At 37.3% G+C, this 26,991-nt stretch overlaps 1 protein-coding gene across 2 annotated transcripts in view; it reads left to right on the top strand.

Annotated features, from left to right (window-relative positions):
• Positions 1-26,991, top strand: part of ttyh2 (tweety family member 2) — an 88,760-nt gene that overhangs the window by 12,251 nt on the left and 49,518 nt on the right. For both annotated transcript variants that reach the window (XM_059324389.1, XM_059324390.1), the window contains exons 2-3: positions 10,134-10,306; positions 25,941-26,052. In XM_059324389.1, coding sequence (XP_059180372.1) covers positions 10,134-10,306; positions 25,941-26,052 — 285 coding nt within the window. The remainder of the gene's footprint in view (positions 1-10,133; positions 10,307-25,940; positions 26,053-26,991) is intronic.

The following is a 26,991-nucleotide window of genomic DNA, read 5'->3' as shown; positions in this document are numbered from 1 at the left end:
TTTTTGACCCTTAAGACAACACAAGGGTGAAGCTGTGTGTCAGTCAGAGTCTAAGGTCGGCATTTCCAAACTGCAAATCCAACTTCCAACCTCTAAGCGTTCCAGTCGCACAACGCCAAACCTAAATTAAGAAAACATGGTGGACCACGACAAACTGATGTTTCTTTGGCAATCTTTGCTGTGACAATTGAACTGTCAGCAGTGCAGCCTCCGTTTATATTTAAATGAAGAAGAGGAAAAACAATGTACAATTTACAGTACTTTTATACTTGGAAACATGTATATTTTGCAGATTTACTTTATGTTGCCCTTTCGTTGATGGTCTACCATTTATAACATGCTTTCATGTGCTCCCATTGTTGTTTAATGTCAGACAAATGCTTCTTCATGAAGAAAAGATAGATGGATTTGCCCCGTAGTAGAATCTCTGACTCTCTATTTCTGCTTTTCTAGTAGGAGGTCAGACATTGTCGAGTTCAGAGATGTCAGGATATAACTGCCTCTGCAACATTGATTTTTGACAGTTATGCAACACTAAATCACAGGAATATCCCTTTGTGAAAGAGGAGAGAATACGAACTCTTCAGTAAAGTCATAAAATCGTCTCTTCTTCCAGCAGAAACAGGACGCTCCTGCTGCTTTTCTACTCTTTGACATTTAAGGTGGAATTTCTGTCCTTGCCCATGTCTTCTTCCTTCTCTCACTGACCTGACACTCGTTTAACCCCTATCATGTTGAAGAAATGTCACTGTCCATTCACACACACACACACACTCATACACTGTGCATCGGTGCACACTGCGCCTGGAGGCCTCCTCCACCTACACACAGCTGTCTGCCACCTGCTGTGGAGCAGCCATGCTTGCGGAAGACACTTCCTATCGCTTAGCGTGCATTTAGCACTACTCCAAGCTTGTGGAATTCCACTGTTACATCAGTCCTGCTGAGCAGATGCACTGCAGCAGATGGAGGTACTTTCCATGTCTATATATTAATTATGGTCACTAGTTGTTTATTAAAAATTGATTTTTAATGGGCGTTTAGCATAAGGTATTCACTTACTTTGTTTGAGTTTGCATCTGTCTCCACATTCAGCACATCCTCCACCTCCTATGCTCTCTGCCTCGTTCCATTCTGCTCCAGTAAAGCACCTTGGAGTGCCCGTCAGGAGCTATTTATTCAGGTCAGATGTTCTGGGTTAAACATGCATGGACATTGAACATTTGGAAACGTTTTATGCAAGAAATCTCCGTTCAGAGTCCTGATGATGAACTGAAGTTGCGTGACTGTGAGGATTTAAATATGGATTCATGGGCTGCATAGAGTTGGATTTATTGCAGGGCTTTCATATTGGATTCAGTGCTAAAATGATGAATAGATTAATCCATAACTCGATTGACAGAAGGTTAATTGACAATTATAATTGATTAGTTGTTTGTGTCATTGTCAAGCAGCATTCACTGGCTCCATCTTGAAGCCAAGGACTTTTAGATTTGCATTTTTCATTACTTTGACATTATGCCAATTAGCCCATAGCCTGTATAAAAGAAGTGGACATAATTACTGTGATGTTATACATTGGTTTGTGGACTATTGTCAGAAGCCTTCAATTTGGCATTTTCACATTTTTTTAAACCAGAAGGGACTATAAATACATATAAATACAGACTAAATATAAAAGTGAGGGGTGGATTGAACACAAAGACACTACCATGGTAGCCACTTGTCAATCACAAGCGAGCCACATACCCTGCTTTATCATCAGTTTTACTCTAAAAGTGCCAATAATTTACAAAATGAAGATCATGCTGTATTGAAGGATACCTAAAACTAGTGGTTGTGACCATAAACTCATCAGGAAAATGTTTACTGAGGTAATAAATCAAGTGAGAAGTAGGGCCATTTTGTCATAGATTTCTATACAATTGGATTTTTTTTCTTTTTGCAACACCATATCATGCCTAAGCAACAGAATATGTTGTTTGTCATTGACTCAAAACGATATGTATGACCGTTATAGATAAAGTTGTTAAAAAGTCACATGGTGCAGTTTTATACATGTGACCGTCATAGTGACGTGACTGTTTGAAACTAAACTACTTTGTTAGGTTTAGGAGCAACAAAAACTACTTGGTTTGGTTTAGGTGCAACAAAAACTACTTGGTTAGGGTTAAGAGAAACAAAAACTACTTGGTTAGGGGTTGGAGCAATAAAAAACTACTTGGTTAGGTTTAGAAGCAAAAAACTACTTGGTTAGGGTTAGGAGCCACAAAAAACTACTTGGTTAGGTTTAGAAGCAAAAAACTACCTGGTTAGGGTTAGGAGAAACAAAAACTACATTGGCTACATCTGTTACGCAGTTAATTTACATTGTTATGTTACATGACATCACATAAAGGTTAAGTGAAAATAACTTAACATCAACTGTTTTTATACTTTTATATTCTCCCCTTGTTTATATTTATGTTTTTTTTACATTACCCTTGTTTATACTTCTACTCCTTTCTGCTCTCCACTTGCTGCTGTAACAAGCAATTTCGACATTGTGGGACTAATAAAGGTTTATATTATCTTATCTTTTGTTTTGGTAACATAAACAGCAGTCTCTGTTGTGTTGCTGTTGCCAGATAGATACAAAAATGATTGAATAAAAAAACAAAATAATGGTTTGCTGTAGCCCTAATTGGACTACATTGTATACACTTTACTGGCTGCTTTTCAGAGTAACAGATGGCTGTAAAAAAGTTCCTCTTATGTTAACTTTGCTGAGTTCACCTATGTGTCATCCCTTAAATTAGTCATCCTTCCGGGCAGAGCGTTTGGCGGACTTTTTTTTAATATTTTTGTACATCCAACAATGGGATTTGTAGGTTTGCTCACTATTTTGGGAAAAGAAAAAAAAATTGTAGCATTATGCAACGCTCCAGCCTCGGGGGGGAAACATCGACAATGGACTCGTAGGAGAGAAAGTGGGCCGTGCACTGAGTGATAAAGAGTCTGTCTGAGGTAGCCATGTGGACGAGGAAGCTTTGTCTTCCCGTTGTGGACAAAGGCACGTGTAAAAACACACTTTGTCATGTGGGCAATCTTTGTCTCTTTGTCTCTTTCCTGTGTCTTCTCTCTCTCATCCACACCCTGCTGTCTCACTGTTTTCATTACCTACAATATTCCCTCCTCCACTCTGTCACCCTGTCTGCCTATATCTCTTTTCTCTCCCTCTCCCCCCTCACCGCCTTTCCGCTCAGCTAGATCTTCCTTCCTTTTCTTTGCCTGTGTCACTGCCTCCAGCCTCGTGCGCGCCCCACCCCCTGTCTGCGGGGACAATTGAGAGGAAACAAAACAGAGAAGAAGACAGTGGAGTGGGCCTCTTGAGTTAGGAATGAGTAAGTAAGGAGAAGGGTGTTAACATATTGAGTCTGCTTTTATAGGAAACTACTCAGACCTAATTTAGGTAGCAGTTAAGTGGTCAGAGCTGCCAATTTGATTTTACCAAAGAGTGAATGTGTGCACACTCCGGGGCGGTAAAAGATAAATGGTGTTTTTAAACTTAATGGAAGGTTGGAGCACTTGGGAAGTGATGGTTCCAGGATGGGGTTGTGTGTGCACGTGTGTGTGTGTGTGTGTGTGTGTGTGCAGGTGCAGTCTGTGTGTGCGACGTCGCTCTGAATGGATGCTACATAATTCAGAAGCCATTATTTTTGCGGCCCACTACTGAGAAGAAAGTACAGTAGAGAGAGAGATGGACGGACAGAGAGAAAGTGGAGAGTGTTGTTTCGGCCGTTACTGCTTTAAAAGCTACCTTTGAATAAATGTTTCTCCAAATATGAGCTCCTTCTGAGGCCCGGGGCGATTCTTTTTTAAATTATGCAATGGGTTTTTACAGGCTCAAACACCAGGAAACTTAGTAAAGGATAATATAAAGGAAAGTTTATTCCTTTGATGGTCCGTGTGAACCCTCAGGAGCCTCAGCCAGGTCCCTCTGCACATTTTCCTCCCTGGTTCTTGCCCCCCTCCTTCTGCCACATTATTCACCGGTCACCAGCTGCCGAGTAGTTCTGGTGATGAGTGTGTGGACCTGTGCATCTCAAATAAATGATTAAATACTACAAACACATTGTGTATAAAGGTGCATCTTCCACCTTCTCTTTCTCTCTTTTTAAAATCTCAAACACACCCATCACCACCCTGTCACTCAATACTCCTTGTCCCATATCTTTCACTCTCATGTAGCACCCTGACTTATTCCAGACAGATCCAGATATTTAGCAGAGCCCGACTGATATGGGATTTTTCAGACTGATGCCAATAGTGATTTTAGAGGGGAGAGATACATTGATAACCGATATGGTGGCCAATATAGTAATTTTTTGAGCTGGAATGAAAGTAAACCTTTTTTATGTGGATTGTGCACCAATTTCTCACCACTGAGGGCTACTTTCTCAAACATAACACTTTATTAAATAATATTTAACATTATTATACTTTATACAAACAGTGAATTACATTGTCAGCCAATTCTATAAATCATAACTCAGAAAATAGAGAACAAATAGGAATTAAATAAATAGCTAAGTAAACATCATTATTGTTCATTACTGACTATTAATATATATATATATATATATAAGTATATATAAAAGAAATACCTAACACCATTTCGAAATCCTGCCAAGCAACATTTTCTGCATTGTATAATGTGTAAAAAGTTTTAATAACAGCAGATATTAGACAGCTTAAACACCGATACTGATAGGCCTTTGATGGTCCAATATCGGCCGATAATATCTGTCAACCCATCTATCTGTCGGCCTCTAATATTTAGCACGCTGGTTACTGATCTTGAGCAAGCACAAAGTCATTGCAGAGTTGTTTCTGATCTGGGACTTTAATCTTTGAGCTCCAAAAACTGTCTGCAAGGGGAAATTGCTTACAAAAGTAAAGCAAAGTTTATTCCTTTCATGGTCCGTGTGAACCCTGAGGAGCCTCAGCCAGGTCCCTCTCCCTGGTTCTTGCCCCCCCCCTCCTGCCACATTCCCTCCTTTCTCTGCATCTCCTGGCTGCAGGGGGAATCACAAGACAGAGGCATGGCAGTTTAAGCAGGCCCGTCACATGCTGCTTAATTCAAATAGGCTGCGATAATTCGCCCTTTCACTCGTCCTCGCAAGGGCACCAACTAACCTGCGCGTTTCCATGGCTATAAGAGCGGCTGGGTGGCCCAGTGTGCAGGAGTTCCCCCCTTTTTCCTCCTCTGTTGTCTCCCACCCATCCCCCCCTGCACATATTATCCACCTGCGCCCCACTTCTCCATCTCATTTACCGTGTTCACCTCAATTACACCCAGTTTGCGCTGACTCCATCACTCCAAATCCCACCCCGCCTTCTGACGAGACTCTTTGTCTCACCTTGGTGCTCACAGCCATCCATCTGTCTGAGCTCAACCCATTAACACATTTACAGTCCCGTGTCTTAAACCGCGGCGCTACATTTCCACTAATCTCCAACACCTTTTTTATGGGGCGCTGGAGAATATATGGAAGTTTAAGGGGGGTCAATGAGTGGAGAATTGCCCCCATCCTTTCCTTTGACACTGCTTCTTCTTCTTCTGGGTTTTTTCTTTTTTTTCTTTGTCAGCAGATGTGTGGCCATCTACATGAAAGGCATGTAGCTGTGAAATGGGACAAGATGAGGCACTGCACCCCAACAGATGGAGCTGGGGGGAGTAGAAAGGAAGGTTGTTTTAATGGGGGAAGGGAGAAAATTATAGAGATAAAGATTCAGAGTGCGGTATGAGCATTGATCTGGATCGATTTATTGATTTATTGATCAACGATCCAGTATCATCGATGCTAATGCTACGTTTACACTACCTGACATTCAAAGCTGTCAGATTGCTGCACTGTTCACCCTAGAATTGGGGTAAAAAATCGATACAGCATAGTATCACAATATTTTGCCTGGCGATATTATATTGATTCTTGGCGCCAAGTATTGATAATTAGCGTTCCGACAGCCGGCAGTATTTTTGATGTTTTTTTCCAGAGGCTGTAGTGGGCTCACTTTTAGGAATATACTGGAGATACTGGTATCAAACTATGGTATGAAATGAGAAGATCTAAGGAATCTACTCAGGATATCGTTTTGGAAAGTTGTCTAAAATAACGCTGCAAACTTAGGCTTTTTTTATGTTTCATTCAAAAAAATTCAGAGCAGTGAAGCTTAAAGTTGGGAAAAGTTTGATAAAATGCTGCAGTTGTTGTCGTCCATACATGTTTGATATCAGTTCAGTTCAGTTTGACTGAATACTTTGTTGGTCAGTCTGTGGGTTTGACTCATTGTGGAGAAATAAAAAGACAGAAGTGAGATGAATAGACTGGGAATTTTCTCTTATTTGACAAAACAATTCTTGATTGAATTAAATTTTTTTTCAGTTAAACAGTTAAATCGCAATATGTTGTATTGCAATACTCACCATATCGCAAAATGCTTAAGATCACAATTACATCGTATCGTGACTCAATTATGGGGATAAAATCGTATCGTGGGACCTCTGGGGATTCACACCTCTAGTCCACACTTCACATCCTGCTGTCCTGTGATCAGGGATCAGTAAGTGTTTGTGGTTTTCACACCTCATGACTGATCGGTGATGTGTGAAAATGATTCACCGGTCACCAGCTACCGAGTATTAGATGAGCGTGTGAACCCGTGGGTAGGCAGGTCAAAAAGACAAAGCAGCATCTCAAAAAAATGATTAAATACTACAAACACATTGTGTATAAAAGTGCATCTTCCACCTTCTCTTTCTCTCTTTTCTTTAAATCTCAAACACACCCATCACCACCCTTACACTCAATACTCCTTGTCCCATATCTTTCACTCTCATGTAGCTCCCTGACTTATTCCAGACAGATCCAGAGCCCGACTGATATGGGATTTTTGAGACTGATAGTGATTTTAGAGCGAAGAGATACATCGATATAACTGATATTGTAGCCGATATTGTCATTTTTTGAGCTGGAAAGAAAATAGACCTTTTTTTTATGTGGCTTGTGCACCAATTTCTCACCAATGAGGGGTATTTTCTCAAACATAAAACTTTATTGAATATTTTTTAACATTATTATAATTTATACAAACAGTGTATCACATTGTCAGACAATTCTATAAATCATAAGACAAAATTAATTAAATGAATAGCTAAATAAATCATCACAATCATTACTGTTCCATTATTGACTATTCAAAAAAATTCTAAAAAAAATTAAATAGCTAACACCATTTCTAAATCAAGCAACATTTTCTGCATTATGTATTGTGTAAAAAAAGCTTGGTAACACTTCATATTAAAGTCCTTGTAATAACCATTAATTAACAAGTAATAAGGCCCTTGTAAGTCCTTACAAGATGCTTATTAACATTATTGTGTGTTTATAAGCTTATATAAGTGTTAATAATGGCATTACAAACACCCATGACCCACCCATTATGTCTTTGCCATGCCTTTATTAATCTTATTTTGTTTGCTTATTGATATTAAAATATACTTTATTGCTCATCTATTATAAGTTAACTATAAGTTAACTATGCTTTTTGCAACTACCGGATCTAAAGCGAGAACAATGCCTTATTACTTGTTAATTAATGGTTATTAAGGACCTTATTATAAAGCGTTACCAAAAGCTTTAATAACAGCACATATAAGAAAGTTTTAACACCGATAAGATAGACCTTTTATACGCCAATATCGGCTGATAATATCTGTCAACAGATTTATCTGTCGGCCTCTAATATTTAGCATGCTAGTTGCTGATCTTGAGCGAGCGCCAAATCAACGATGTGCTGCCTCTGATCTGGGACTTTTATCTTTTTGACTCCAAAAACTGTCTGCAAGGGAAAAATCATGACAAAAGTTGTGTCATGTGAACCAGCGATAAGAGAAAATATTGAAACATATCATACGCCCTTCTTTTTAAACTTATATTTATTCTTTTTATTAAAAATAATAGATTGTTTTTCACTTAAATGTGTTAAATATTGTATTATCTAACTGAAGATTATACACTGAAACTTTTCAAGGATGTCAGTTAGATTTGTTTAGCTCAGAACTGGATGAAATATTAAATCATCCATCTTTCTTACCTTCAGGTGTGCATGAACTACGTAAAATGTAAAATTCCTATTGGTACGGGCAAGCAGGTAATAATCCGTATCCATCCATAAAAATCCATCTATATCTATGTATATCCTGCAGCTGCCTTTTAGCATTTTTTTTAAGTCGACAGCTGACTGACAGTGTCAGATGATCCAAACAGCTGTTTTGAGGCTTCTGGAGGATTATTCAATTTGTGATTTACCTGCATTTTCATAGCAACCGTTGACATAATCCTGCAGATTCTTCCATTTCTGGATCTTAATCCCACTACTTGACTTGCAGGACATACAGCATCACAGCATGAGAACAGATGGCTCAGCACCAAAAAGATTTCAGATGGACTAAAAAAAGGAAGAGTAAGGGGAGGAGAAAAAAAAAAGAAAAAAAGAGGGACTGAGCTTGAATAAACCCATCTGCTCACAGACGGATGCAGAATTCATTTGAGGCTGTTAGGACGGTCTTGTTGCTATTTTTGTCACGACACTCCATCTCCCGCAGAAGGTGGGATGGGGTCTAAAGGAGGAAGAAAAAGGGAGAGAAGTAGATGCAGAGATGAATGAGGAGGTGTCTGCTCTCCAGCTGGAGACAGGGACGATAACAAGCTCCCAGAATGCAGCTGGCCCTGTTTCCAGGGCTTTTGAAGGAATATTTATCAGTTTTTGTGTGTCTTATTACAGCACTTATTCCAGTAACTGTTGACGGATTCTCTGTTTGGAGTCACACAGACTCCTGACATTATGATGCTCAGCTGAGAGAGACATTCACCAGAGGGGAGGGAGTGATACAAAACTCTGTCAGTTTGTGTTTCAGTACAGTGGCACAGGTAATTGGAAGCCAAATGGAAACAAAACTTTTGTGAAGATTTACTTTTTACAGAAGCCCTGAGAGGCACGGGACAAAATAAAGTAATATATACACACACACACACATATATATACAGTATATATGTATATATATATATATATATATATATATATATATATATATATATATATACATTTTGCCAGGATAATTCTTCTAAATTACTTAAGTTTCGGCGGGTAAGAGCAAAAGTTTTTTAGGCTTGGGAAAAGATTTGTTGAATATGTCACATTGTGTGATGTCACGTAACATGACAACATTATAAGTCATTTTTGCAAACTATAAGAACACTTTACTGGTGACTCCTGTTATCTATTTTGGTATTGATACCTGTGGGGTCTCTGCAGCACACACTTTCTGCTTCTGAATAGCTTTAGACATTCATGAGATGCAATGTATGCATATTTCAGCTATATTTTTACATTATAAAGCATGTTGCATATAAACTGTTTAGCTTTAGCTTGAACACAGTTATCTTCGCTATCAAAGTAAAGTTAGACAGCCAAAGCAGAGTTAAGTTCGAAACACTTTTAGGTACACTTCATGTATGAAAGGTACTATACAAGTTAAGTTATTGTTATTATTATTATTTACTCAAATAAAGGCTCTTCTTTCACCATGGTGGATGTGACAACTTGTTGCTGCATGCATTTTGTATATAATATCTTACTATTGCTATTTCACACATCATTCACATTATTCGTTCACTATAACAGCTACACATATTGATTGTTTTCTTGCCTACCACTTACTGTTTTTTCTGTGTATTATCACTATACACATGTATATTAATCTGTACTTTTTGCACTTCTGGTTAGATGCTTAACTGCATTTTGTTGTCTCAGTACTTCCACTGCAATGAGCATTCAAGTAAATCTAATCTCATTTTAATGTAAAACACACTGTTTACTTGTAATTAAATGTGCTACATACATTATGATTCATCAAGAAAAGTGCACAGCCTGGCCTTTAATGAGTAGGCGAAGCTACAGGCGAGTTTCCAAAAAACTAAAGTAAATCTTATGAATTTTCTTGGATGCTGGGAAGCGTTTGTGGTGTGTTAGTCTTAAATACTTAAATAATGACATCTGCTCCCTTCTCTGTCTCTCTCTCTCTGTAGTCTCTGATATTCCTTGGCTGTGTGGCAGCTGCGGGGCTCGGCCTCAACCTGCTGTGTCTCGCCATCTACCTGAGCTGTTTGTGCTGCTGCCACAAAGATGAAGAGGAGGAGAGCAAGAAGCCCAACTCCTGCTGCGTCACCTGGTCGGCCGTCGCCGCCGGCCTCATCACATGGTGAGAGAACCAAGACACGGACAAGATGTTAGAACTAACTGCTGATTACAGTGCACTCACACACTCACAAACGCTCTCCCTCTTGATGTCTGCAGCTCTGTGTTTGCCCATTTTCTTTATTGGTCACTCAGTATTCCTGCCGGGGGCTGTAAATGGCACGGTGTTTTCACTGCATAGACTCTCAGCCTGTTCCTGCACATTCTGCAGTCCCACCTGAGATCCATAACCTATTAGTTTTCTGTATATTTGTCCACAATGTGTGTCTGTTTGTCTGTTTCTCTCTGTTTTCCCATTTGTATTCTCATGGCCTCGCTCTTTCTTGTCTACATGCCTTTCAGACCACCTCTCTTTTGAAATACCCCGAGCTGCTATTTGCAGTTCTTGCAGGTACTTGTGGTTTGGGTTCACAATGGTATCCGTAGTCGTCTTTATTTCCTTCCTTTTGATGAGATCATTCTTTCATCTGTCTCTGCTAAGTCTCTGGGGTTGATGTTTATGAAGTCTCTCCGATAACCCATACCATTTCCACCTTTTTGTGTGACTCGCAGTTTAAGAAAACAAACCTAAAATGCACATAAAGATGAAGTTTTTGATATTTCATACAAGCAGAGTTTTCTTTGAACATCAGCCCGGACATGTGTTTTTCAAAACAGCTCCTGATAGGGAGCTACAGCCTCTGGTTCGAGGGGATTTTGTGGGAGAAGTCATGTGGGAGTGTTATGAATATTCTGCTGACAATATACGAGTATGATTGTGCAACCAACTGGCAGACAAATCTCTTTACCTTGATGTCTAGAACCTCTGGATGGGGATCATCAACTGAGTCGGCAAAATAAAATGCAAAAAGCTGCACGTAGGCGGAGAGGTAACTGTAGAGTATGTCATGCATTTACATGAGACAAATGCAATAATCTCAGTGTTTTGAAGCCGAGCCATATTGAATATGTGCAATCTACTAGATGTACAAAAAAAAAAGAAAAAAAAAATTGAAATATTACATTGATTTTTGTTATTTGAAGAAATTAAACATTTAAAAAAAAATAATAATAACTATAAAAAATGATAATTGTATATGGACAAAGTATTAGTATTTTTGTGTAAAAACATTCAAATATACTAACAAAAATAATAAAAATAAAACTTAAGAAAAATGTATTTGTATAGCACCTTTCAAAAAAAGTGCTTGACATCAGCAAAAGCAAAAAAAAAAATAATCCAGTAAAAAAGACAACAAAATAAAATAAATAAGTAATAAGTGATTTTTTTTTTAATTTTATGTAGAAATAAACTAAAATAGATACAATAAAATAATAAAACAATGGTATTGATCATTAGGCATAAACATAACATATAAAAAATAATATTTTTGTATTAATAAATTATTAGTGTTGTTATTTAAAAATATTGAATAATAATTAATGTCAGCTGTCAGCGGCTCCAGCCCCCGCGACCCGATTGCGGATAAGCGGTTAAGGTCAATGAATGAATGAATGAATGAAGAAAATATATATTTGTATAGCAACTTTTTTTAAAGTACTTCATAGCAGCAAAAACAAAAAAATAATCTAATAAAATGACAATAAAATAAAAGCAACTAAAGTAAATACAATAAAATAATAAAACAATAGTAGATTGTGATTATTAGACATACACAATAAGGAATTCATTTAGAAAATAAAAATAACATAAAAGCCAGCATAAACTTAATCAAAGTGTATGATGAAATAATAAAACAGTAGAAATGATTATGCACAGCAATTCATTAATTTAGTAAAACTGGTAAAATACACACTGTTTTGTTTGAATCTGGCAGCAGCATTTTGAATTAAGCAAAGAATAGAAAGGTTAAGCATTTTAGTGAGTATAATCAAAAAACCTGCACATGCGGGTCATTCTAGCCTTCCACAGACTCTCTGATGGGAATATTAAACAGGTCTTGCAACTAAGTACAGCTCAGAAATTATAATGGATTTTTTAAACTCTTACAACACTTGTAAATAACATTCCCCCTGCAGCTTACCGCTTGCCTGAACTAGCAGACTGTAAAGTTTATCAAGCGTGGCCTATTCATTTTGCTTCTGTAAAAACCTCCCGCTCACATCGCTGGCTCGATAATGCACCACAAACAATGGAAAAACAGGTCACAGGTTACTGATAGTGGGTAAAATTAAAATTTTCATTAGTCCCATTAGTACAGGCGTTATGTCACCATCAAAAGGGAGGAAGTAAATAATGAATTCCATGCTCATGTCTTATGTATGGGTAAATTTGTTCAATAAACCACTTAAATGAGCGTGTTTAAGAAGAGAAATGTTGTTTTGAAGATGATATCTGACCCAGTGTTTTGCCTCGGATCTCGAGGAGCGGTGCAGTGAGATTTGTTTTGGCTGCAGGCTGCTGGATCTCATCAAGTCTGTGTTCAACTGAAAACTTCCCTGATGTGAAATGGCATTATGTTTAGCCTCTGATAAAGATGAATGATATCAGTATTGTAGCTTTTAGCTGGTGCACAGGCAACCTGGAGCACTTTATATTCTGTCAAACTTCTGAATCAACCCCTAATGCTGCAGAAAACCTTCACCTTACAAAGTAAAGGTTCACTGAAAGTGTGATAAAGTTACCGAAACACACAAATGCAGCACAGTCAGCTCTGACATCACCAGATAGAGACTATGAGCCACACAATAAGATTTGCTCCCCCTCAAAGAAGCTAATTGAATTAGTTGCCAGAGGAGTGGAGACTTCTCTCAACCATGTGACAGTCATGTTAAGCAACCAGTCAGTAGTGATATTAAATTAAGCCTCGCGCGTTATCGTACATCTATCTCTTTGCAGAGACGGTTAATTGTTAAATTGATGTCCTGAAAGCTCAGCACTGCAGAGGACAGCTTGTGTTCTGTAGGTAGTGGTGGAGAAAGTATAAGATCCTAATAAAAAATATACTCTTATACAAGTGAAAGTCCTTCATTGAGGTCCGGGGTGGATGGGAGGGTCAAACAAATACAGGATTTCACCCAAGAGACAGCAGTTTGTGTCCCATGGGCAACAAAAAGTCAATTCTGAGGTTTTTTACCTTAGCCGGGATGTTATAAGGTTATAATAGTTTTGAATTTTTCATTAGTTTTAGTTTAATTTCGTTGTCAATTTTTTTTTCAAATTCAGTTAGTTTTAATTCATTTTTAGAATGAGTTTGCTAGCTTCGATTAGTTTTATTTTTTGGAAAATGCTTAGTTTTAGTTTAGTTTTTATTAGTTTTAGTGTTAGTTTTAGTGTTTTTGTAATGGGGTATTTGTTGGGTGCAAGATTCAATAAGGTCACAATAAATGTTGCCTTTATTTCCCTTGTCTGATCCATTTCAGCCCCAATAAGTTTATTAAGTCATAAAACCAGATAGAAGAAATTGATTTCATATCAACCAAAAAGGTTTACGTATGAAAAAAGTTGACAAAGACTAAAACTAAGGACATTTTCACTATAATTTTAGTTTGTTTTAGTTAGTTTTGTAACCACAAAATACAGTTTCAGTTAGTTATCGTTTTTAAAAAAATCGAAAATGTGTTTTCAATTCTAGATTCGTTATTTCGTTAGTTTTCGTTAACTATAATAATCTTGGTTGTTACATTATGTGACATCGTGACATATTTTCTTAAAACTCACCAAGTAGTTCTGTTGCCTAAAAAAACCCCAAGTACACCTGTTTCACAACCAGTGTTGTTGGAAGTTACTTTTAAGGATAATTAGTTATGTTATTAAGCGACTCCTTATTGAAAGTTTCGAATAAAGTACTTTCAAAGTGACCTATTCACCCATTTAGTGTGTTGTCACTTCTATCGTAAAGAAAAACCCACACTACCAACTCTTATCTAAAGAAAACATGGAAAGCATAACATCTTCAATTTAGGCTATGTTTACACGAGGACGGTCTGAACAGAAGACGCAAAAGTGGCGTCGCGTCTTCACTTTTTATTCCTCGTTTAGACGAGCATTTTTGGGAGGAAATCTGCGTGCATAGTGTGTGAAATTTGATTGTATGCATGCCAGGCGGCATCACTTAAAGCGAAAAGAGCATCTTTGGGCATGCAGAAGTTTTCACGCCACACATTTTCATCAGCTTCTCCTTCCACAAAGTTCTCCACCATCCACTAGATCTCCCAGGTCTCGTTCACAGCCGTCTGGCTCGCCTCCGACGAATTGCTGCATCCTAAATGTGATAGAGGTAATTCCAGATCCTTCTCTGTTCACTAATACTATCTGTACATATCCTGTACATTTGGTGGAAAGACTCCTGTAAGTTTATTAGAGCTGCCAGAGCAGCTTGAAGGTCCGACGCATGGAAATAATCCCACGTTTGTTTATTTTCCTGTACTGGAGCATGTATGTGACGTAAACACATATGTGACGTGAGCAGATCTGAGCAGACGGACACGATACGGCGGAGCGGATTTAACTTTGCGTCCTCGTGTGAACGGGGCCTTAATGTTACCCCCAACACACAACATTTCACAACACTAACCATGTGGCCATTTCACAACATTAAATACAGCGGTCTTACAGAATATCATTGCCTTCGGGGGAAGTCATGTGTTTGTTTGATTATTCTATTCACCACACACTTCCGCAGACTTTGTCAGACTTTGTAGTTTTTTGGATGAAGACTGTCTGTTCTGTCAATCAACTCATCAATTAGTCCCCTTATTATTTTTGTAGTAACTGTTGGTTAGTTGAATTTATAGCAAAACATATTTTATAATCCCGTATACGAAAATACGAAAACTACAGTTTTGCCAAAGTTTGTGGAAGACTTGTGGAAGGTGCACTTATTTGGTGGGGGGATTGGAGATCTTCCCCCAAGATCATTTTGACATTTTTCAATTAAAAAATATGCAATTACACATTATTTTGGACCATATTTATTACCATATCTGTCAACAAAAATGTGGGAAAGCTCCAGCAGATAATATATATAAACAACACCCAAAAAGCCTTAAGACAAAACTTGCTAGATAAATCCACTGAGGACCAAATAATATCAAATACATTTAGAAATGTGCAATTTTTCCCTCTGGAATGCAGAGGAGTTATAGACTGACGTGAAAGTCAGTACTCGAGTAAATGTACTTAGTTACATTACATCACTTCCTGTAGGCGAATCAATGATTTATATTCCCTTTCTTCTTTGTCATATTTTTGTACCTCTGCCCACCGCTGCTTAATGCTATTAAACAAAGCGTAAAATGAAAAGAATAAAAGAATAAAAAGCCTCACCAACAGAGTCTTTTAAAGGGAAACTTTTAAAATATTTAGCCACTAAACGACGGTCGCTAAAAGCACGATGACGAAACATTGTGGATGTCAAATTATCTTTGAATCACCACCTGGAAAAACAGCACTAAAGCACTAATCAGACAACACTTAGCTTGATGTCGCACACATTTATTCGGAGGTTGAAAATGGCTTCTGTTCCCACACAGTCAGGCCGTCTTCATTACGAGATATTGAATCATTCATGTGCAGATTCTTCAAGTGTAGAGTGACTGAAAAGTGGCAGCCCTCTTCACATTAAAGATGTATGGTGTGAAATCAAAATTAGAAGGGTAAAAACACAAGGAGAAGGAGCCAAGAACTGTGTATCATCGTCAGTATATTCACGTATTGTTGCAGTTTGACTCAAAATGCAAGATGCCCTTATGAGTTTATTGTCTGATTAGATTTTAAATTAATCTGAATCTGTCTGGTTTTCACAGTATCAGGTGGGAACTGCTGTCTTATTTGATACTGTAGAAAAAAATACATTCTATGAAATGTCCTGGCACATATATCTCATGTTTCTTATATTCTGCTCAATGTTTTTTTTATCCGTATTGTTCATGAGACATACACATAACTTATTAAAAAAGTATAATATTATATATTAATAAATTATTAGTGTTGTTATTTAAAAGTATTAACTTATAAAAATATTGATTAAAAAAAAAAAACTTTTTTTGTATAGCAATTTTTAAAAAGTGCTTCACAGCAGCAAAAACAAAAAAATAATACAATAAAATGACAATAAAATAAGTGGAAAAAATGTACATGTGAAAATAAAATTTAAAAAAAGTATTGATCATGAGACATACACATAACATGTTTAAAAATTATTATATTTATATATTAATAAATTATTAGTGTTATTTAAAAAAAAAAAAAAAAAAATTTGTATAGCAACTTTTATTTAAAAGTGCTTCACAGCAAAAAAAAAAACCCAAAAAATAATATAATAAAATGACAATAAAATATAACTGCTGCCTTGTTTGATACTGTAAAAAATTACTTCTATGAAATGTCATTTACATATATATTTCATGTTTCTTATATTCTGCACAATGGTAATCCCATTAGAGTGACATTTTTTTTATCTGGAGTAGATTTAAAGAGCTTGCGCCGCCCGACTTGATAAGCTGTAAGACTTAATATTGTGAGATGAATGAAGAGGAAACATCCTGCGGGAAATCAACTCTCCTTCATGTGATTCCCAACTTTGATTATGTCAATCTGCTGGATATGTGCAGTGACTGCCCACTGGGTTTTGAATTGGACTTGGGAACAAGAAAGCGGGCTTCATTTTAATCTCATCAGTCCAGATCCTGTTCCCACCCTCACTTTGCTCCTCACTTCTTATCCCTATGTGTCCTCTTTCCTCTTACTGCCTCCCCCTCTTCCTTCTGTCTCTGCTTAAAGTTTTTTGCCCTCCTCCACTCTAATTATGTTTGACAGTGGCTGGAGCTGATATGCTGTGATGTCCATCCTAATTAACAGTGGTGAAGCCGGAGCAGATGTCACTCAGCTGTAGCTGCAGCCCTGCCCATGGTGCAGCACATTAAACTGTAATTATACGGTTCTGTAACTGATCAAGCTGCTTGGCTGAGGACATCTGGACTGGGACAAAGGTTTACTAAATTATAACCATTATAGATTATACATTACAGTAATAGAAGGTTGTTTTCAGGCTGTATTCATATTCAAATTCAATTGAATTAAATGTTGCTTTACTGGCATGAGCATCATGAATTACAGCAGTACAAGCAGGTTGTACAAGGTTTGAATATATATGTATAACCAGAGGTGGAAGGAGTATTCCTTCCACCTTCCACTTCCCTTACTCACTGCAAAAAAAGCCAACTTGTATTTTTGGCCTAAAACAGTGATTTAAGTTGGTAAAACTTGGAAATATAAATTATTGACATTTAAGGCAATACTTTAAGTTAGCACAACAAAGAAAGCCAGTTGTCTGCTCTAAAACATGTTTGTGAGTTGTTGTTACTTATATCTTTAAGTTGGGGTTCACAACAAGGGACAATAGTTCTGCTAACTCTTATTTCTTTGTTGTGAAATGTGGGAAAGCGGTGAAATTCGGTCATTAGCGAAAGCTAGCGGCTAACTGATGCTAGCGGCTAACTGATGCTAGCGGCACTGCTTGTTACAGCTACAAGAGTAGCCATTAGCGTATCAATGCTAACTCAAAATTGTGGTCGCAACATTAGCTGACATTTCATAGCGGCGTTACAATCGTGCCAATTCAGCACATTGCAGAAGTTAGCAGAAGTAAGGATTAAAAGGTATTACAATGTAAAATTCAAAAGTCTGTTCAAAAATCTGAATTCAGAGTTGAGCAAACTCAAAAACAACACTTGAAATATTTAGTTTAATTGTCCAACTTAAAATTTTATTGAAGTTTGTTGCCTTGAAATTTTGAGTTCACCCAACTTTTCTTTTTTTGCAGTGCTTAATTAAAAGTACTAATACCACACTGCAGAATTACTTAGTGAAAGTACAAAAGTATCAGCATCAAAATGTACTTAAAGTTTCAGAAGTAAAAGTTCATGACTGCTCATGAAGTTGGAATAAAATATTATTTTACCTCTTTCCATGACATTTTTGTGATAATGTGATTTATTCTTCATAGATAAAGTGTATTTCTCAAAACTGTGTTAATTGTGCTTTAATTTTCATCCTAATATGTTTGGAAGAGATTGATGAATAGAGGACTCTGAAAACAAAATTATTCCAACTTTATGGGCGAATGTGTATGTGTATATCCTAAATATATTATTGGATTATTATTTTTGTTGCATTTATGTCAGCAGCATTTTACTGTTTTCTAGGTGGGGCTCATTGTAACTACTTTGTTGTTTGATCATGTTTTTTTATGTTAAATATCTACCTCAAAATGTCTAAATGTATTGGAGTAAAAAGTATAATATTTGCCTTTAAAATCTAGAAAAGTAGAAGTATGAAGTTACAGATGTGGAAATACTCAAGTTAAGTTCAAGCACCTGAAAATTATACTTAAGTACAGTACTTGTATAAATGTACTTTAGCTACAAAGAGGTGGACTTAACCGCAGAGACATACCTAGCTGGGTAAGCAAAGGTGATCTCTAATTCAAAATGAACAGCCAACTTCTTTTTGTGAGTGTTTTAGTACAACTGAACGCTGAACGAGAGATTTTTAGTCACCAAAATGAATTGAAAACACATTGAAAGGGTCAAAGCTCTAAGACGAAACACAGTTTTTCATGGTAGCAGCTTGTCAATGACAAAGTAGCCAAGCACTAAAGAATACCCTGTTACATCATCTATTTTACTCTAAATGAGACCATAATTTATGAAATGAACATTATGGCTTATCAAAAGAATTTAAAACTACTAATTGAGACCATAAACTCACTATGAGAATGATTACTGAGGTATAAATCAAGTGAGAAGTAGGGTAATTTTCTCATACACTTCTATATAATCTGACTACTTTTTGCAACCAGTGTAGTCGCCCCCTGTTGGCCATTAGAAAGAATGCAGGTTTAAGGCCCTTAAATTAGCTTCACTTTCAAAGCCAGAGCTCACTGCGTGGTTTACAAGCATAGCAAATTTGAAAATAAACATCCAAAACCTTTTCAATAACAATTGCTAATAATAATAATAATGATGATGTAAAAGTGAATTGTTGCCTCAATTATTTTTAATATACTGTGCAAGATATCCATTAGTTTTTGATCAGGGACAAACATTCATTTAAAAGATACTTGTTTATTTGAGCCAAGCAAACACAAAAACTCACAAATAATTAAATCACACTCATAAACCTGTCTAGAAATACAAAATATGATGACGGAAAGCAAATATGTGACTTATAAAGGGTAATTAATAGTTGCCAACAATATCCACTCCACTTAGGCGCACTGTGTCAAGGACAGAAAGTACAAATTATAAATTTATACACAAGGTAAAGTGAGCAGCTCGACTGTTCAGTCTGCTGTTGGAATGAAGTCAGTAAAAAGTAAACAAAAGAGAGTTATTAATATTCTTAGATGCCTTTTTGAGGACTTGTTGAGTGTTAAGCTCTACTAGGGATATGTCGGTTTTTCCAACAATTTTAGACTTTACATTTGCTTCCTGTCTTGTTGACAGTCGGATGCAAATCAGAAAAATATATTAACATTTAAAATACTTTCAATTAAAGAGGCATAAAGCGTTGTCAGTATTTTCCAATCTGATCCAGTTTAATTTGGCAGCAGACTCACAGTGCGGGCTTCACAGCAGTGTCGTCGCTGCTTATGTAAATGGATCGTCAGAAGTTATTCTCCTTTCCAGGACACTTGAAATATTTATTTGTTGTTGTTTGTTGTGATAGGTATCTGTTGCCAAGCGGAAATGAGAAAAAGGGAGCGAGGAAGAGAGTTTACATGCTATGGGTGTCCTCCGTTGGATCCCACACAGAAATGTTTTGGCACACGAGATGCTTTTCATAGCATGCCTACAATATCAGCATGTTTTACAGCCCTTTTTTATGGGGTCATGTATTTATAGTAACTCAAAATTTATAACTTTCTCTTCATCTCAGGCCTTAAATTGGCTATTTCGGAAATTTCCCTAGCCCTGAAAATGGAGACGTGTTCATGCAAAATTTAGAAAGAAGCTATTTGTGTTTTAGGCCAACTGCATATTAAGAGGATTTTTTTTTTTAGGGGTAGGCCCTGGCTCAGACTTCAGGAGGTAAAATAAAAAATGTCTATATTCGTCACGTCTGGAGAGTCACTGCTGCCATTTTGGGGCAAAATCTCAAATATTCAAACATGTCTGAATGTATTAATAGTGGCTGAGGGCGTTTCTTTTTCTGCTGCCGGCTGAAGATTTTGCTCCCTTTTTCCTGAATTCCCCCTCAATGTCTTTTACTTTATCTACTTTGTCATTTATCAACATGACAGTTTGGACTTTTGCTCAGTGCATGCCTACTCCAATCTATGATACTCTTTCTTTCTCTCTGAATTAGACCGTAGATATTTAAAGGAGCAGCACTAAAGGAACAGGAAAGCACCAGATAGTCTCTCTCTTTGCACAAGCCTCTCCCGGTTTCCTTATATTAATTAGATTCTACCCTTAAAATATTTGCACGTTTCAAAGAAGTCCATGTTTCTCCCGGCTAGCACAGTTTCTGCATTTCGACACACTGAGATGAAAGGAGAAATACTTTTCATTTGTAGGTAATATTTTTGTGTTAGGGGGGAACAAATCCAACATAAAAATGTGCCAGTAAATGTGTCATCAGGAGACTATTATTAAATATGGGTGCATGAATCAAGGCAAATCTTGTATTTTATGTCTCCTGCTTTTTTTGAGTCTCGCTCTGTTTGTCCCGCTGCCTTGCTCTTTGCCTGTGTGTCATATTATTTGCTGTAAACTGTCCGTCTCCCTGCTTGCATGTATATTCAGTACACACTGTCTGCATGTATCACTGTCACTCTGTCTCTTTTTGTCTGTCTGTATCCATCACTTGCTCTCTCTCCCTCCAAACTGATGCTTTCATGTCTCCTCTTCCTTAACTGTATCTCCACCTCCCTTTCTCCATGCCTCTCCCCGAGGGTTTATGTTAAAACCTGCAGAGCGGGTGGTTTACCTGCAGGGGGTCAGCTAATGAGGCTCCGTCCTTGTTGTACTAATTAGGAAAATAGCCCCCGTCGTTCTGCTCCACCTGCGCTCAGCATCGACCACTGCCACCCTGCACAGCTACAACTAGCGCCAGACTTCAGTGATTCCAGACGAAGCATCGCTGGCTCTGGGTTTATAGGCTCTCTTCTCTGCTACATCGGGGAGTAAAGTGAATCCACGAGGTTAAGGAAACTGTTCAAGTTTCAATTAGACTGACTCCTGTTTGCATCCCTTTGGTGCTGACCTGACCTGCCTCTGGCCTTCATCTGGAGCATATTTTCTGATGGCTCAGAGCGAATCTCTGCTTCCAGGATCCTATATTCCCCAGCTCAGCATACTTTTTTTTTCCTGGGTCAAATATTCAGTTTATGTTGAGGCAGTTTGCATTCACCAGAGCATAAAACCTACTAATATACTCCTTAAATATGCAGGCTAGACAGTTTTCTTGATTTTTAACATCTATATATCCACAGTGGCTGAACAGATTTTTCCATTTAAGCTGCATTTGAAATATTTATCTCCCTTTTTTCTCTTGTAATTTGAACCACGAAGATCTTTATGATGTTTGTTTAGCCTGTATAAAGAGACTCAGACGCCCTGATCATATAGAGATGATTCTGTTTATAGGCCTATGTTTACAGTTACTAGTTTGCAGAGTTGTTGGATAATCGTTTTAAGTCAGTGAAAAGTAATGGATAAAGAGCTGAGCGAGGCAGCCAAAAGTTATGAGAAGTAGGGTATTTTTCTCATGCACTTCTATACAATCTAACTTCTTTTTGCAACTAGTGTAGTCGCCCCCTGCTGGCCATTACAAAGAATGCAGGTTTAAGGCCCTTAAATTGGCTTCACTTTCAAAGCCAGAGCTCACAAGCTTAACAAATTTGAAAATAAACATCCCAAACCTAATTGCTAATCATAATGACATTATATAAGTGAATAGTTGCCTCAATTATTCTTAATATACTGTGTAACATGGATAAACATCTGAGATAATATCCTAAAAGTAATGGTCAAAACATCTGATCTTAGTTAAAAATAATGGATAAAAACCTTCGATACTTTGCTGAAATTAATAGATAAACAGCTGAGCTAGTTAGCTTAAAGTAAATGTGGTTGACATAAATTTTGAGATAGCTTTGAGTGGAATTAGTGATTAAGAGATCAGACAAATCTGTATTGATGTTTTACGGTTTATTAGATAAGTGAAGAGGCAACTGCACTCATAAAACCGTGTAGAATTAATGAGGTGATAAAATATTGATCCATAATTCATCATCGAGTCAAATAGCCATAGCTGCATCTGCTCAACTCCTGGGAGTGATACAGATCCCAGTGAAGCAGCAACACTTCCTGTGTTATATTAACTGGTATTGATTATCGCGTAATGAATTTTGAGAAGAAACGGAGGAGTCAGTGTTTGAGATAATTTGCCTGCAATGTAATCTGGGAATCACCTTTAATGCAGTATGTAGGCTATAATTCAACAGCTCCACAAACTACATCATCCAAACAATCACACACAGACCACAGACTGTATAAAAATAGTGGATATAGTCTCTGGAACATCATCTGTTTGTTTGTGGACTTTGGTGGAAACCTCAAGATCGACATTTTGGCCATCGCTATCATGGTTTTTGCACCCATTCATGCAAAGAATGAATCTGGAGCCAAATGGAAGTTATAAGCTAACACTAGCACTACCCAATTAATATTCAAAATGAACAGTTGACTCCTTAGAGTGTCTTCTAGTTTAACCAAACACTAAACAACACCAAAGTGACCAAATTATATTAAATTAACTTTGGTGAAGTGACTAAAAAAATTTTTAAGACCAAAACTAAAAGTGCCCCATGGTAGCAGCCAATCAGGGTAGTCCGCCCTAAAGCATACCCTTCTTTATTGTCTATTTTACTCTAAATGGGACTATAATTTCAAATCTGAACATCATGCTGTATCGAAGAAGACTTGACACTAACGATTGAGACCATAAACTCATTAGGAAAATGTTCACCAAGGTAGTAACTCAAGTGACTTCTTTTTGCAATCACTGGAGTTGCCCCCTGCTGGCCATTAGAAAGAATACAGGTGCAAGACACTTCTGCATTGGCTTCATTTGCAGGCAAGAACTTCATCACTTTATACTGACAAACCAAAAATAAACTGAGGTAACAATGAATGCAGATTCTTGCAGACAAAGCACAAGGTTCCACGCCAACCAATCTTCATCAAAACACCAAATGAGGAAAGATGGTGTTCTTCCATCTAGAAGAGTTTCAGTCACTCTGAGGTGCTCTGGAGGCTCGTGGTGGTCCAAAAAACTTTACCAAGACACTTTATGTTGTTTTAGCCTCAGTTTGTCATAAGCTGAATCAACACTTCTGAACATTGCTTCAAAAAAGTAGGATTTACTTCAGGGCTGTATGAATTGGATTGCACAAATGGTGTGCTTAATAAACTGATGACTCAGTGTATGAACAGTTCCCCTTCAGTCTATGACGAGTGTTACCGGTTCTAAATGCATGTCATTGGATGATTAATTGTCTGATGGTCTATCTCAAACCTTTACTCATAGCAGTGACTTTATGGAATGTGCTGTGTCGTTTAGTGAATCATTTCCCCTTAAGCTTAATTTTTAGTTCCATAAATGGGGAATCATTTCCTCTGAAATTAGCACAGATGGGGTTTTTTTCAGGTGAGACACTCAAAGAATCATTGGCATTTTACTGCACTTGGACTGTTTGTTAATTCGTCCTTAACCCCTGTTTATTGTAGAAATAAACTTGAATTTGAACTTCCTGACAGTCCTCGAACGGATCATAGGTTACGAAAGTTTCCGTTTGAAAAAGTAACCAAAAAGAAGCTTAAAATTTAGTCTCATTTAAATGGTCACCAAAAATAAACCATTTGGATTAACTAGATCCTGTTAAAAACATTAAATTCTGCACTCGTCAGTGCAACTGTGAAGCCATGATTGATTTTGCTGAGATGAACGGTCAAGTGACATTATATATATTCACTGAAAATCTGAGGGAACTGCAGGCTGTTTACACATAGCAGAGGGGAGAGGACAGGAGAGGTTGCAAGTAGAGGCTGTATAAAATGCAAATAATTAAATATGTATAACATGTAAAGACCCAATTTTGTTTTTCCAATATTCAGGACATTAGGGGCCACTTGGAAAAGTGTTGTTTATATAAATTTAATTTTATTCCAATTTTTAAAAAATAATTTATGACAGAAATTCAACTTTTTTATGATTTCTGTCATTATAATTGTGTTATTCTGAACAAAACACATTTTGGAGGTTGTTGCCACTTCTAACCATGAATGTGCTGATTCCATAGAGCTGCAGAAATTATATATTTTATATATATTTTATATATTGCAGTGAAATTCAAGGCCACAGTGAGTGAAATATAAAAAGAGAAAGAAACGCCCTGAAACAGCTTGTTGGGGCTCATGGACATCATTGTGTTTGCAAGATATTCTTGTCCAGTGTATGTTAGGAGACTTTAAGTTTCTACATCTGATTTATGTTTCTGTAGCTGCTTTAGAATCCCTTCATATAGCACAACAATGCCACATCGACTTCGGGGAAGAAAGAAGCTCAGAGGGACTACTTAAGAGTGTGCTTTATGTTGGCGGTTGTTTTGTTTGTGCTGATGCTCCAGCTGAACAAATGAAATCCTTGGATGACTGAATATGCAAAAAAACAGTTTTCAAATTATGCACATACACATTCAGAAGTCTGTATTGTATAATTTCTGGTTCAAATAGCGTTGTTTACATAAATGAACACAGAAATTCAAACACTTTCTTGCAGCTCAAGTGCTTTATAGATACAGTATATTTGTTTTTCCTTCTGTAGTGAATCATTCAGTCGTGAGGTTTGCATAAACACGTCCATGTAAAGTAGGTTTGCGGCACGCAGGTTCCACTTTCGGTCACTTATTTTTGTGTTTTTCTGAAAACAATGTACAAAAAGTAAAAGAGGGCAAGTCGGACATGGTGGTGCAGCACAAAGACGTACAAACTCTGAATTAATCTAATTTTATCTCTCCGACAACCTTAATTGTGTGTCTCTCCAAGATGCTCCCCCAAGACACACACACACACACACACACACACACACACACACACACAAACACACACGGGGCAGCCTTCCAATCCACTGCCATTCATTCTGTTTGGATGACTACACTCACCTTGACAATTAACTGTTAAATAGACAGAATAACATTTCCGTCTCCTTCCGCTGGATTGTCCCAAAATGCCTCATTACCTTTTTGCATCTTTTTCCTGTTTATGCAAAAGTCAGGGTTGATGGAGAAATTGATGATACGGCTTTATGATAATGCTCAAATGCCAAGGCAAAAAAGATGGCATGAAATATTCATAAATGTTTTGTAGGTGCTGTTGTGGCTCCCTCCCTGTAGGTAGTGTATCTCTGCTGTGGGATGCACTGTGCTTTAGAAAGTATTTAATTTGAGGTTGCATTAATTTTTAAACTCAGGAAGGTTTCTAATAATGAATTTATATCTCAGTGAGTGAAAAGGACGTCACCTTCGACATGCAGGATTTACTAGACGAGCAGTGCTGATGTTGTACCCTGCTACTTCTATTCATTCATCAAAGGCTTACCTGTCCCCCCATGTCTCCTCTCTCTACAGCATCGCAGTGGGTGTGGGTTTCTATGGCAACAGTGAGACCAATGACGGCGTGTACCAGTTGACCTACTCCCTGTACAACGCCAATCACACGCTGGGCGGTGTGGACAGTCTGGTAGGTTAAACAGTGTCACACAGTGTTGGAACCGGGGCCGTGGAACGCCCTTTCAGTTTCAAAAGTAGACAATGTGCTTTTTTACTTGTGTTTATCTTTTATAGCCATTTCACCATACACATATATGCATTTTACAGTGTTTCTTTTTCTTTAGTGCACTTGAATGCAGCACAGACAGAGCACATTTAAGTGCAGAAACTGTAATATAGGCATTATTGTCTGGTTGCGAAGGCTTCAGTTTCAAAAAGTAACCAAAACAAAGCTTAAAATTGTGATATTTCTGTCAAACTCACTTTACGTGTGTCCTTTTTTGGAATAACTAGATCCTGTTAAAAACATTAAATTCTTCTCCTCAGCGATACTGTGAAGCCATGATTGATTCTGCTGAGACGAACGGTCACTTGAGAAATATTCACTGAAAATATGTTTACACAGACCTGAGAGGAGAGGACGGGAGAGGCTGTAAACAAATAATTCAGTATGTATAGCATGTGGAGATCCATTTTTGTTTTCCAATATTCATGACACTTGTGGGCACTTGGAAAAGTGTTGTATATATAGATTCCATTTTAATCCAGTTTAAAAAAAAAATATCAGAGAAATTTAACTTCAGTCCATTGACTTTGTATTGAATGAAGGAGTCTCCTCATCAATTCCGTCTCTTAGCAAACAACAGAAAAATGTCTAAAAGCTACTGTCAGGTGAAATGCACTACCAACAGGGTAAATAACCCATAATTATATATATTTTTTTAAACGTAACTTTTAAGAGGAGACAATGCCTTTTCAATCACCCCATTCAAAAATTGATTTCTTGTTAATTTCAGAAATCTAATACAGGTGAATAGTTGAAGAGCCTAAATGGTTTATGCTATGTCCCTTGTCTTTCACATGTGTTTTATATTGATCGGGGCATTGAAGTGAATTGATGGTAATGAGT

This window comes from Centropristis striata, chromosome 21 (genome assembly GCF_030273125.1).
Source record: "Centropristis striata isolate RG_2023a ecotype Rhode Island chromosome 21, C.striata_1.0, whole genome shotgun sequence".
Taxonomy (NCBI): domain Eukaryota; kingdom Metazoa; phylum Chordata; class Actinopteri; order Perciformes; family Serranidae; genus Centropristis; species Centropristis striata.
This window is presented reverse-complemented; position numbering and strand designations above follow the sequence as displayed.